The sequence below is a fragment of the Pocillopora damicornis genome, chromosome 3, assembly GCF_964200805.1.
Source record: "Pocillopora damicornis chromosome 3, jaPocDami1.2, whole genome shotgun sequence".
NCBI lineage: Eukaryota > Metazoa > Cnidaria > Anthozoa > Scleractinia > Pocilloporidae > Pocillopora > Pocillopora damicornis.
In genome coordinates this window covers 29,135,861-29,149,251 of record NC_142672.1, presented here as the reverse complement: position 1 = coordinate 29,149,251, position 13,391 = coordinate 29,135,861, and the positions used below count along the sequence as shown (strand labels likewise).

General features: G+C 36.9%; 1 protein-coding gene across 1 annotated transcript; it reads right to left on the bottom strand.

The window, feature by feature from the left end:
- Positions 1–1,972: 1,972 nt before the first annotated feature.
- LOC113667908 (uncharacterized) lies at positions 1,973–12,556 on the bottom strand. The gene is made up of 6 exons (XM_027183769.2): positions 11,976–12,556; positions 9,220–9,542; positions 7,116–7,226; positions 4,553–4,879; positions 4,366–4,447; positions 1,973–3,184 (listed from the first exon to the last, which is right to left on the bottom strand). Exons 1-6 carry the CDS (start codon positions 12,083–12,085, stop codon positions 2,956–2,958), a joined length of 1,182 nt encoding a protein of 393 aa, XP_027039570.2. The 5' UTR covers positions 12,086–12,556; the 3' UTR covers positions 1,973–2,955.
- Positions 12,557–13,391: the final 835 nt, after the last annotated feature.

Genomic DNA, 13,391 nt, shown 5'->3' with positions numbered 1-13,391 from the left:
TGACAGAATAGGAAAGACAGTAAAGGTCATCTGGGCAATAATTTCAGATAATTCCCAAGGCGCTTTAAATTATGGCTTTTGTTATAGCACACTTATGTTAAGTTTAGCAACGTCAGTCAATTGACAATGACCAATAATCCCATCCATGATCATTCATTTTGTGGAAAGACTTTAAACATTAAGATCACGGACAGTGGGCCAGCCAGCTTACAGCCTGCGCGCTGTGTTCTGCGCGAATGACAAGTGACGGCTTCCTTTTTCAAATATACGCATTATTTCTCAATGCATAAATACTTACTTGAAATGAATAATTATAGGCAGAACACTGAATCAAAGTTCAGTAACAAGATTAGCCAAAATTCGCTCCCAGCATGACAGCATGCGTAAAAAAAAAAGAAAATCCAGGTCTTATGGTATGAAGCCATCCCTATCATTACATCGTAAGGGAAAGTTATTAAAAGATATCCTGGTCAGGACTTAACTCTAAAGAAAGAAGATTTAAAATCGCTTGCAAATGGTGAGTCACGCAGACCCTTCAACTCTCTTTAACAAGACAATGCAGGCCCTGTAGGGAGGGGGTGCGACGGGTGCGTACGCACATCCCCCTCCCCCAACAGGCCACGAAGGTCCGTTTACTCGATATCGGCGATTCAAAAGAAAGTAAGTTACAGAAAAGGCCTAAACGGTCCTTAAAACGCGCAAAATGCGTTCTCACTCAACCCAATTTGGTAAAATTTCACAGGGGAGCATGCACCCGGACCCCCGTAAAATCTCGCGCCTCTGGCGCTCGTCAATCAAACGCAGCCCCTTCTGCTAAAACTTGTTTACGGGCCTTTACGAGTCAGAGACACTTTGTCTAAAAGTGGGAGATTCAAAATGGCCTGTGAATGGCAGGAGTCGCGTTGACCTGTTTAACTTCTTTTTTTAACTACACTTGTAACTAGCCCCAAGAACATTGATGGAGAAATAGCACCTTCTTCAAACCAAATGCCTTAATATGCAATATGAAAGGAAAGTATTTAAAAGATATTCTGGTCACAGCTATTAAAATTCTGAAGAAAGAAGATTTCAAAGCGCTTGCGAGTGTTAGGAGTCGCGCAGGCCCGTCAACACCACTTGGTGGCATTACTCTTGGTCAGTTGAGTTACTCGAGTGCTACAAGACAATGGCGGAACGTATGAATCGGCCCTTGCTTGAGCTCCTTATTCAAACGATGGTATGACGTTCATGTAGAGAGAATTGTGTTCTTTATGGCCGTGAGTAAAAATAAGTGCGCGAGTGAGGGGAGCTCAGAACGCTAGGCCACTGATCGACAATGAAACACAAATACTAAGCCTTGAAGTGATCTTTGGAATTTTTACTTCTACTTAAGCCAATAGAAATTTATGTGGTTAATCTCATGTCGAAAAGAAAACAGAAATTACTGTATTGCCAAATTCTGGGCGACAGCGACATTTGTTCCCAACCAAATAGGCGACAGGAATAGCGAGCGACTAGGCGACATCGAAAACCCCTTTGGAAGGCCTCTCTAATGTCTCACCCTCCGTATAGGACATTGTTTTCCAAACAGAGGTTCTTCGACCCCAGGCAGGTGTTCCGGTCACCAGCTAACCTGTTCCAGGCGTTTACTGAGTAGGACTCAGGTTTCATGTTGACGCCTTGGACGGCGCCCATCTTGAAGCATTCGCAGATAAAGACTAATTCCAGCACTAACCTCACTGCCTCGCTTCGTGTAATGGCAAATGGGGCAAATCTGCATAAAAGCACTACAGTCACCCTTCCAAATCTTATCCCTCTTTCCAAAGTATTAAACAACGTGGGGTATGTCAGATCGTGCCGCACCTAAACTGTAAGATAATTTCTTAGGACAATGATCTTTGCAGAAGTGAGGGAACTACATTGTAAAGAGACCTTTCACTTAAGGTACACTTAATTTTTTTTTTAAAAATAACAAAAGAATATTCCTGATAGCTTCAGCAATAAAATGCATATGCTTTATTATGTACAAAGTTCTCCATGGCATCTCTACAAAAGTCATTTAACGCCAGCCCATTTACTAATCTACAGAGGACAACGTTACATACGATTGGGAATGTATGGCGGAAAACTTCTATGTTTGATGAACGATTCAACCCTGTCTACAGAACACTCCGCTATCTATAAATTACATATCCGCATCAATCTTCTCGTCTTCAACAATTCTTCCTTCACATACAGGTACAAAGTGTTCTGGTATTTCATATCTCTTTGCCATTTCATTTATTTCAAAATATATCTGCTCTCTTTTCTTATATCAAATGCGGTTCTAGGAGTCAAAAAAGTTCTTAGAAATTCTATTTTTTGTATCTATGTAAATCCCCTTACATAATTTGCAACTTTTTTTTCATTGCGACATACCTGTAGATGATATTTGCTCACTCTACAATGGCTTTATAAGCCTATCAAAGTAATAAAACTTTATCACATGAACATCACAACTTCATCTATTTGCAGTTTTAGAAAATGTAAAATCAGGTAGTAAGAACTGAATTTTTAAATTCTCATCATCACCAAACGTGTTCAGGCTATGAATACCATAGCAATGCGTCTAGTAGGAAAAGTAGTGATGTATTTATCACGATCCACAGGGTATATAATCTTAGTCATTACGATCCACAGTCTTAAAAGAAAAAACGTAATCAAGTTGTATCATTCTTGAAACTTTGGATCTGAAAAAAGTAACATCCGTAATTGGAGATCTTGTGAACGATTACAGTAAAAAAATCGAGAAAATAAAAATATCTGAATAAAAGAATCAACGATCTTTCAACTCCCAGAGTTGATATGTTATTTCAATTCAAAATTTCCAAACACATACCAACCAGGGATTAGGAGAATTGAAATAATTAACAGCTTGAGGACTTTAAATTAACACTAAAAATCAACGACTCTCGATACTCATGTAACTCCGATTGCCTACACGGGGAGACCTTTCTTGATATCTGCATTTCCATTGTGATAGTGCACGTCCTGGCCACCATTTCTTATTTCGAGGCTACCCTTTTCATTGAAGTCCGGTGGTGAGACACCTCTTTCAAGCGAGTTATCATCAGTCTCACTTTTAAAACCATCATTTTTCATACCACAGCCATTGGACGGTTCTACTTTCACGTCATACTGATACGGGCACTTCATTTTCTTTTTCCTGCGTAGAATTTTAAGAGTTTAAGGGGCTTTACACATGAAAAGAAAATTAGAGTAAAACGAAATAAAAATATCTTAAGGGTGCTTTTGTGGCAGCTGAACATGTCAACTCACCACCAAGACATGGAATCAAATTTTGTTTGAACAATTTAAATTATAACAACAAATCAATAGTCAGAGTTTATGTCTGCAGGCATTATATGTTTTGGGCTCGCCTCAGGTTAAAATGACTCTAAGAAAGGCCCAAAAAATGTTTATATCCCAGAACATTAATCGTCAGTAGTACTATTATCACTTTGGAAGGCATTGATGAAATAAAAACTGAAAACTATAAAAAGAAAAAAAACCTGGAACAAAAACGTAAATATGCAAGTGGGCTAAGATACATAACAGCTCTCCAAAATTTCCTGTAGTCTGCAGAATGCACCACAATGTCTAACAAAGTGATAACAATACAAAGATAACTACAGTATATGTATACAGTGTATAGTACAAATATTTATGAAGTTCCAATAGAGAGGCAAATGTTAGCCTACATAAATATTTCAAAGGTGGTTTGACTTGATGTTGAGTGAAAAAGCTCATCTATCCTGTTGATGAATGCAATGATGGATGAAAATGAAACTGCATCAATTATGTCTGCAGTTGCTGATGATTTGCATGGGAATAAAGACATTTGATCCAAGGATTAACTGAATCACAAATACAGGTACACTAACAGATATGAACACACCAACATTTGTCCTTCTACAGCCATTAATCTCTTGGATTAATGTTAGTATCTAAGGAACTGCACACCTAACCCTCCCTTGACCCAACATTAACCCTAATTTGATATCAGTTGCCAGTTGCTGGGTAAGGGGGAGGGGTAGATGGGTTAGGGGGAGGGGTAGATGGGTTAGGGGGAGGGATAGATGCTCAGTTGCTCTGTTACTGACATAGGTCTTATCTCTTGAATGGATACCAGATCTGATCATTTGAATCTGACCAGTCATCTTTTCCTTCAATGTCAACAAGCTTTCCTACACATGTAGATGTAACTAGGATATATGTGTAATTTTAAAAGTTTCCACTAAAAATGGGGCTAAGGAAAATTATTTACATCCACTCAAAGGAAAAATTTATAATTACTGTACAGTACTGAAATTTGCATGTGAGGTTTCTACATTTAAAAATACCTACCAAAAACAATGGTAACCAATAAGCAAAATCACAGCAATGATAAGTGCAGCAACTAAAACCATTGTACTAATCTTCCATTTTTCTGTAAGAAAAGAGAAAGAACATATTTATGTCCAGAAATCAACACCTTTGTGACTTATCAGATAACCTTGCATGTGCATTATCTACATACATAATCTGCACTTACTGCTCTCATCATCTCCACTTTCAGAATCTCGAGCCCCTTTCTGTTCTAACAACGGCACTGCACTGCCCCCTTCAGTGGGAGACTGAGTGGGTGATGAAACTGCAACAGTTTTTGTTTCTGTTGCAGTACATTCTCCCTGTGTGTTGCAAGAAACAGTGGTGGGCAGAATACTTGTCTCGGTGTGCACAACACTTGAAGTGGACACTATCTTCTTTCCAACAGTTGAAGAGGGTTTTAGAGTTGCTGAAGGTGTTAGAATTGTTGAATAAGAAGGTGAAGGCTCTTTCCGGCAATGTGGCTTGCCAACATTCTCAAGGCAAGCAGTATCTAAAGACCAAACACATTGCAACTGATTACACCAAAGGAAGCTAGTAACATGTAGGTTCAACTAAAGTGATTTTTCCAGAAATAAATTAACATGTAGTTCACAGTAAACAGCCTAATTTGAGAAAATCCATCTTTGGTATCTACAGTTTTACCAGAAGCATAGATCATCATCAAACTTGTCAAAAAGTAAAAAAGGGGAAGTTTCAAAAACAACTGTGATGCTGCATTGGAAGGGAGGGGGGGGGGGGTTTAAAAATATAATTTGTTTTTATCAACTGAGTTGATAACCTAAATTCACCATTGTAAGGAGTGTTTATTAGCTGATAATTAAAGCATTGGCCCTTTGTCAGAGTCAGAAGGTTAATATCCTTCAGCATTTTTTAAGTCTATTCTCACCTAACAACAATAACAGAACTAATTGCAAAATGAAATCTCATAACAGTTGTCAGATATTGTAATCCTACCCCATGGTTTGGGATGTGTTGCACCATTAAAACCCATCACGTAACCCTTCATGGCATATCCCATATTTCAATCCCCAAGTCTTTAAACAGCAATTGTAAATAGGTTGTAAAATGATAGTGATGGAAGAGAAGTGATCAAACCAATTCTTCCTCTCCCCTTGTGCAGTGAAACTGAAGGCTTCTGCCTCTTAGCTCTTCTGATATTGATGAGATATAAGGTGTTACTTTTTGTCCTTGACAATTTTTTTAATCTTTCATTTTCTCATGTGTAAAGATACACCAATGAAAATTATTCCTTTGTTTAAGTTAGACATAACTTTCTGGTTCCATAAATCATTGAAAATGAATGTTCAGTAATGAAATCATCTAATCACTGACCCAAGAACCATATCACTTGGTATTGAATTGATTGCTATTAATATCTAGGGATTGCCGCTGATATATTCTAGCAGCATATATCATCAAACATAGATATAGATATATGCAAAAGTTAACATTTCCAATATTGATCACAAGATGTTGTGTTGTTTTCAATCAACAAAAAAGAAAAACTTAAAAAAGAAAAGATAATTGAGTAAAAAAAGACTGGCAATAAAGGAAAACTAAGCCAAGGAATTCAAATAAATGTAAATATTACTGATGCCCAAGTTGATCTTTGATCTTCCCATATTAATTGTACAAAGCGCAACTTAATTAATCACTTGACTAGGACTTTCAATGAGGGAACAACAACTTAAAGGAAACCCAACAATAATAAGTTGTAGTCTACCAGACAAGTGAAGACAAGTGAAGACAAGTGTTTGGACAAAAATAAATTGAAAAGGAACCAAGGGATGGTAAAGAATAGAAGTAACCACCCACAATACAAATGACTACCACTAAATTTAGGTTCAGATTTTCAAGAGGCATGAAATATGATTTCCTGTACGTTAGATGTTCATTTTGTGGTTGTGCTGAAGTAGACAAAGACCTTTGTAGAAAAACCAAACTAGTCAAGAATGTTACTGATAATCCCTTTCACCATCATGATCTGAAAGACATGACAATCTTCTTTGTTGCCCATTTTTGAGAAACATCCCCACTGGAATAATTTTAAATTGTTACTAACAGCAGTTTTCACTACAAAAATACTCAACTCTTTCTCGCTCAAGATCTCATTTAGTAATTATCCTTTCAGTCTACCATACAATTCTCATGACATAAACAGCAAATTGATATTTTACTTTATTCTCATCACTTGTCACTTGTGTGATTGATATTGTATTGATATAAAAGGTTTCATTGAGGGCTAGGCACTCCAGGCAAATTGACTGGTTGTGAGGATGGCTTTGCCCACTGGGTTTGATCATCTTGAGAAAAGTTTCGCTAATAGAGAAGTTCAGTTCAAAAACTTTAGCCTGCCTGTGAAAACCAGTTGCCCTGCTTCTGAAAATGTTAGTGAAACCCCTGACTGATATTGTAACAAGAAATTCTGTCTTTAGTAAGTCACTCATGGGAGTTAAATTGTGCATTAGTATATCAAATGATGAGATAAAGAGGGTTAAGTAATAAAGGCATAGACCTTGGCAATTTGTCATCTCTAGCGGTTCATTCCACAGGAGTTCCTTGTGATTTAACTGAGGTTTCATAAATGGTGACCATTAATGGCTGTCATGATTACACACCTTTATCTTGGCTTAAGTTTGAACTCAAACTCTTGCCTTTCATCCTCAAATGTATTTGAGCCAAAAATTAAATAAATTTAACTACAAAAAAATTCTTTATCATTTTACCTCCATCCTGACAAACATGCATTTCAATTTTCAAGAAGCCACCAGTTTCTGTTCCATTACAGTGCCCTCCTTTTGTGTTGTTCACCGAGGAAAACTTTCCATTGCATGTTGCTGTTGGTGAAGAAAAAAAGAGTTAGCAAACACTGTGCTGTAAATCTAAGACTGGCAACTCTCTACCCCCAACCTAATAATATTAAAAACCAGGATCTCAAAAGTATGGGAGATTAAGCCCTCCATTGCTAATAAACAGTTTTTTTTCTGAATGGATTTTAATAAGTTGATTAATACACACATTTTGATTGGTTCTTACAGTCTCACAATCTTCTAGACAACAGATGCAAAGACAACATCATCATGCATTCATGGCTTTTAGCTAATCTTTATTATGTAAAATATATAATTAGATTCCATGTTTCCATGGATCTTTTCAGTAATAAATGTAGATCATGGAAGACACCAAAATAAGATGAGAACATCAGTGACGCACTCAGCTGCACCTAATGTGCCATGTTTTAGTAACCATATTTTGCGTCACCTGTGATTTATAACAGAACAGAAGCACCCCAACATGCAATTGAGTTGTCAATTGGAGCAGGATAGTCTCTTGATTTGGCACAGGCACATGCTTTATATGAGACCCATTCAAATAGCCTTCCTTTCCTGTTCTCTCAACATACTACAGTACTTTGGAAAGTTTTAAAGTCTAGAGTTCAAGATACCCCTGAGGAAAATGCTGTACAAAATAACTATTAATAGAAACATGTCTTCTATTCTTTTCTGTTTCTGTGTTTTAGGCTAATTATTATTTTTCATCTTTTCATTCGTTTATCACTTAAATAATCTTCTCTTTAAGCATTTGAATGATAGGAAGTCTACTGCTGCTGCAGCAACTTATATGTGTAAGGCCTCTAACCACCATCTGCGGCATCATTTTGTATCTTCACTTTTCAACCACCCGTCATATCCAAATCTTCTCAAAAGGTTTGGAAATTTAAACAAAGCCTCTATTGAAAGACCCCTGAAGAGTACAATGAATTGCTGGTGGGGTGTTTTGACTAACAGATATGCAAATTTTTTCAACTTGAGTGACACTTAACAGATGCATTCAAAAACTATTTTTAGTTGAACCGAGACTCGACACTTCCTATTCATGTTTGTGAAAATAACTATAACATGAAAGTTGTACCTTGAGAATGTTAAATCTAATTCCTGAATTGTTTTTTATATTGCATAACCTTCACATTTCTTACTTTCCATGACCAAAAATCCAAAGAAACAACTCTTTAAAACAAGGAAGTGAAACAAAATACTTAATTTTGGACAAAGCAATATGTTCTCATTTGAATACACAACTTCCTCAAAGTCAGCTGTAATGGGCTATATTTTGAAAATAGCAAAGCCAAACGCATTTTGAATGGATAATTCTTTTGAAACTACAACTTTAGCTTTAAGCCTATCAATCAATTTACCCTAATAGCTTACAAAGAACATCTACATAAAAAAATATTTGGTCAGGGGTAGATGTATCAACAGTTCAACTGAAATAACACATATATGTGGCTTAAGAGTAAATAATCAAATAAATGTAAGTTGTGTCTATCATCTGAAGCCATATATTTATTTTCTAAAGACTGCCTTTAAAAATTGGTACTGAGTAGTATTTCTGTATACAATTTCAAATACTGTATGAAAAATCCATCCATGCACAATGAGCATCTAAATTTAAAAATATTTTTGACAAATCCTTCATAAAAGCTAACCCTCTAGCATTTCATCAGACTTCTCTGATAATTCACTGGTACCCCTTTAAGTTCCTGGGCTGTGAAGCACACTGTAACAGTAAAGTGTTTTGGTCAAGAACACAGCACAACAACACTGCCAGGTCTAAAAACCTGAGCCTCTTGACCCAGAATACAGTGCACCAACCATTAGAACCACCCATCTCCTACTGATAATCACTATGCACTTGTTTTAAAGATAAAAAATGAATTCAACCCTCCTTCACCCCAATAAACAATGACATGAACATGAACTCCAACAAACTGGACAACTTCCACTAAGGTTTAACTTTCAAAACAATGATTTTAGTAACATTGACACTTACAGATGAAGAAATAGGATTCTCCTTTCTGAAAAGTAAGAGAATTTTCAGCTGAATGCCGTTGGAATATGACAGTGCGGAACTGAAGTGATGTGGGGTCTTCGCAGCGCATGAGGATGGAATGCTTTGGATCCTGGGTAACATCACAACTGTTGAAGGCAGCACTGTTGTGTACCAGCCAAAGATTCTCATACTTGTTTGTTTTTGTAACTTCCCCCAAAGTTGAATCCATGAGAGTGGCTACATTTGGACACACAAAATTGATTTTTGATTGAGCTTCCACATTGACAACCTTGGGCTTCCCTGAGGGGCAATCATTTTTGAACCTGTATGGAGAGAAATAGCGAACAGATGTAAACGCAGTTGTTCCATGCGTGGAGTCAGTCATAAAAAAAAATAGACATTCTACAAAGAGTCCAAGCAATGATCATGTGTACTTGTGTCTTGATAATATTAGTTTCTTTTCCTGTAGTTTTGTAGAAGCTACCCTCAGCTGCATGCAATCATCATTTGTACTAAAGAACACCTAATTCTTCTCATCACTATAATGATGACAATAATGATAAATATAATCATAGATTTATATCGCACGTTCTTCTGTGATATACAGTATCTCCCAGATAATTAAATAGATTGACTCCATGCCTGGCAAGGAATGCTACATTTTGTACACCCATCATACAAGCATTTGTGAAGGGAAGGACAATAATCACATGTATATTTAATTGTCATCCTTGCCCTTACAAAATGCCGGCTGTTTCAAGGCTAACATATTCCTCGTCCTTTCCTGCAATCACCTTAATCTCTACCAAGAAAAAAGTGAAGTCTAACTACCTCCAATCAGATCAGTTGTAGCACTGAATGCCTAAGAATGTTTATAAATTTTTAAATACTTGTTTTTTCTTCTGTATTTCTTATGATCACCCTTTCCAGATTTTAGCTAATTTGACTGATTACCCTACTACCTGATAAAGCATACAGCGCTTAACCATGCATATGCTTTCCCCCACGAGAAACAACTTAATCAAAGTGACCCAGTAGGACCTTTTACACTGGGTTGCAGCTCTAGCTCATGATGCACAAATTTCAACCCCACAGTTTGAAAGCCAAAACATATAAAATCTATGTAAATTGTAAGTGTCTACTCCCAAATACAGTGCAAGTATATTTTATGAGAACTTCTGATGTGTTCATCCCTACTAACTATTGCTAACTACTTCATCAGAACTTTCAGATAGATATGCATGTGTATACATGCATATAGCACATTTAATCCAAAGCACAATAAACTTCACAATCATTTGAGACAAGTCTATGCCAATATCAACCCTAAAATGCATGAGTGACAATTTTTGTAGGTCATCAATATATATAGTTAGTCCATTTTCATGCACAATTGACTGAGAGGGAAATCTGAGAAATTGGATTTGCACATACCGTAAAAAGGAAGTTTAGGAGTAGAGATACGCTTTATAAATGTATTGTTTTTGAAGTGGCTTTCAGTATTCTGCTATGTGATGGACACCCTTTATTCTGTATGTCTGCATGAACTATGTTCTTCCAAACTCAGAGTGACTATATGTACAATTATGAATGTATAAGAATCAAATTGTAATAATCAGAACTCTGAAACTTAATCTGTCAATTTCTAACTTTTAAAACGTTATGCCTTCCTTTATTGCTGGCAAGGTTTCGCTTCCCTTAAGGCTCAGTCAAGCCGATCTACACGAATATACCCAAGGACTGATTTAAGAGACCATTTCAATCAAATTAACATGTAGAATTCATGTTTACATCTTCAGGTATATGTTAAAAAACATAGCGGTTTTAAGGAACATGTGCGACTGATGCAGCTCTGGATTGTTTACTTAGACCCTATTCAGCTGTAAATTTTGGTAAACTGTAATTCAAAACTTCTCGCCAACGCTCGAATGACGTATCTGCCTTTACTTGTCCCGGATGTTTCTTTGCCATATATTCAAAACGACGAAACTGCGTTAAGCAATATAAATCTTTCTGTCGGCAGTCCTACCGAAAAGAAAGAGTTCTCCGACACGAAGTAATATCAGCAGATACGATAGGAACATTTGACCAAAGTTCGCTTGATTTAACAACATGGAAGTTTCGGGATGATGGCGGAAAGACGTTTACAATAACTTGTTTCTTTCCGAGAACTCGAATTGCTGTTATAAGGCCGCATAAAATGTGCAAGATGTTCATGTTATTTGCTAGTTTGGGACTAAATAGGATAGAAGCCGCCAATATCGTCCTGTAGTACACAAAGGCAAAATAAACATCGGCTACGAGTTCAATAGTACAACCCGAAAAGACATCGCTATAAATCGATAGTTTCGACCGTATTTTCAATGCAGAATGAGAGCCTTTGGAAGACCAAAGGTAGTTGTTATCAAAAGGCGAAGCTTACCACATGAAACATGAGTCTACTTTACCTTTAAGGTGCTGAGCATGAGGAAACAATGAAACAGAGATTAGAGAAACGATCGAGTGTCAAATTCCACTCACTATATCATACTGAATATACTGCAAGAAATTACAGGTCTGTTGCGCGTTGAAATCTTAACATCTTAAAACATATGAATAGCTATGGGAAACTAACTTTGATATTGCTTTCAGGTTTCGCAATCTACTATCGATTTAGAAAATTAGAAAGAATAAAAAAAGTAACGTTGCTCGTTCATGTAGGAGAGGAATGATGAAAGAGACAGATATGAAACATGCAACGAGTGATTTTCACTTACAGTAGATTTTCAGGATCCCAAATTAAGGACTTGTAAGTTGCACTCCCAAGAATGTAATCGAAGCTCATGAAGAAGATGAGAAGAACACAAAAACTGCCTTTCGACTTCATCACCAGCCGTCGTTTTCCGTTTAGTTAATCGTCACGTATCCAAGTTGCTCAATCACGTTCTTCACATTTCGAAAAAACGCGTACCTCGTAGAAGAAAACACTTTCGAAAGCCTCGCTTGTTGATGGCAACCGAATTATTTCATAAATTTTAAGTTTTGTTTACGATCGCTGAAGACTGGACGCGAAATATTGTTCCCCGGAAATATCTTAATGATTGCTCAGAGCACGGTGCTGCTCCGATAATATAATATGCGCAAAAATTTCAGCAGCTGCTTTGTGATTGGTCTCTGGTCTATGGCCCTCCTTTTGACGTTTCGAAACAAAGTGTGAACACGTTCGATTGAATACGACACCTTTTATCAAACTGACGAAGGGCTAACGCTCGAAACAAAACCGCCCACTCTTCCGAATTCTTTATCTATTAATTCTGGCGAGTGATTGCATTCTGTCTTCAGATACATAATACTGATCGCCCTTACAACTAACAGAACTTACAACATAGACACATCGCGAACTATCCAGCATATTTGTATTAGCTTGTTCTTGGCATCCTACTGAGTGAAATTTCCGTATTGTAAAATATCCGCAAAATTTTCGAGAACAATTTCTAATTCTACAGTTAAGCATATGAGGCATCAAAAATACGTCGGGCAAGACACGATTATTATGTAACGCACGTTTTGGGTTGCTTTTTCATGAACGTGACCAAGGTTGTATAATAATCAATATTACTTCAGGCACGACATTGCTGAGAAGAAAGGAAAACTTTATAATTCTTACATCATCAAAAATTTTGTCGGCATTTAGCACGTTCGAGTTTCTTGTTTAAAAAAAAAAAAAAACGGAGAACACAACTGTAAACATACTACAAAGAAGGAAGTTTACTAAAGACAGACAGACAGAAAGGAAAGCGGACAAACCTTCATTTCTGTATTGGATCAAGACATTAGATAGACAGAACAAACACCCACAGAAAGCCAAAGAGTTAGAAAGAATCACTGAGAGTCGGTTATTTGAACTTTTCGCTGATCCAGGAAATATGAGAGTAGTTTCGGCCTGGAAATGAGATTAAACCCAGCAAACAATATACAGACACAAAAACTCCCTTGGTGACTTATGGGATCATCATAAAGCCACACTATGGACAAACATACGTCAAGACTTTTATTAAGGGATTGAAAAGCAAGCAAAAATGGCGGTAATCATTGCCAAGGTAAACTTGAAGTCGACTTTGAAAGAACGAAATAGAAGTGTTTCCAGGTTTTCATCAATTGAGTCCCATCAAATGGATCATTTGGATATGAAA

Excerpts from the sequence above, each read along its gene's own strand:
- LOC113667908 (XM_027183769.2), bottom strand. The coding sequence starts at position 12,085 with ATGAAGTCGAAAGGCAGTTTTTGTGTTCTTCTCATCTTCTTCATGAGC. Across the intron at positions 7,227-9,219 it reads AGAATCCTATTTCTTCATCT|CAACATGCAATGGAAAGTTT; the intron begins GTAAGTGTCAAT and ends CTTCACCAACAG. Across the intron at positions 4,448-4,552 it reads AAGTGGAGATGATGAGAGCA|AAAAATGGAAGATTAGTACA; the intron begins GTAAGTGCAGAT and ends CTTTTCTTACAG.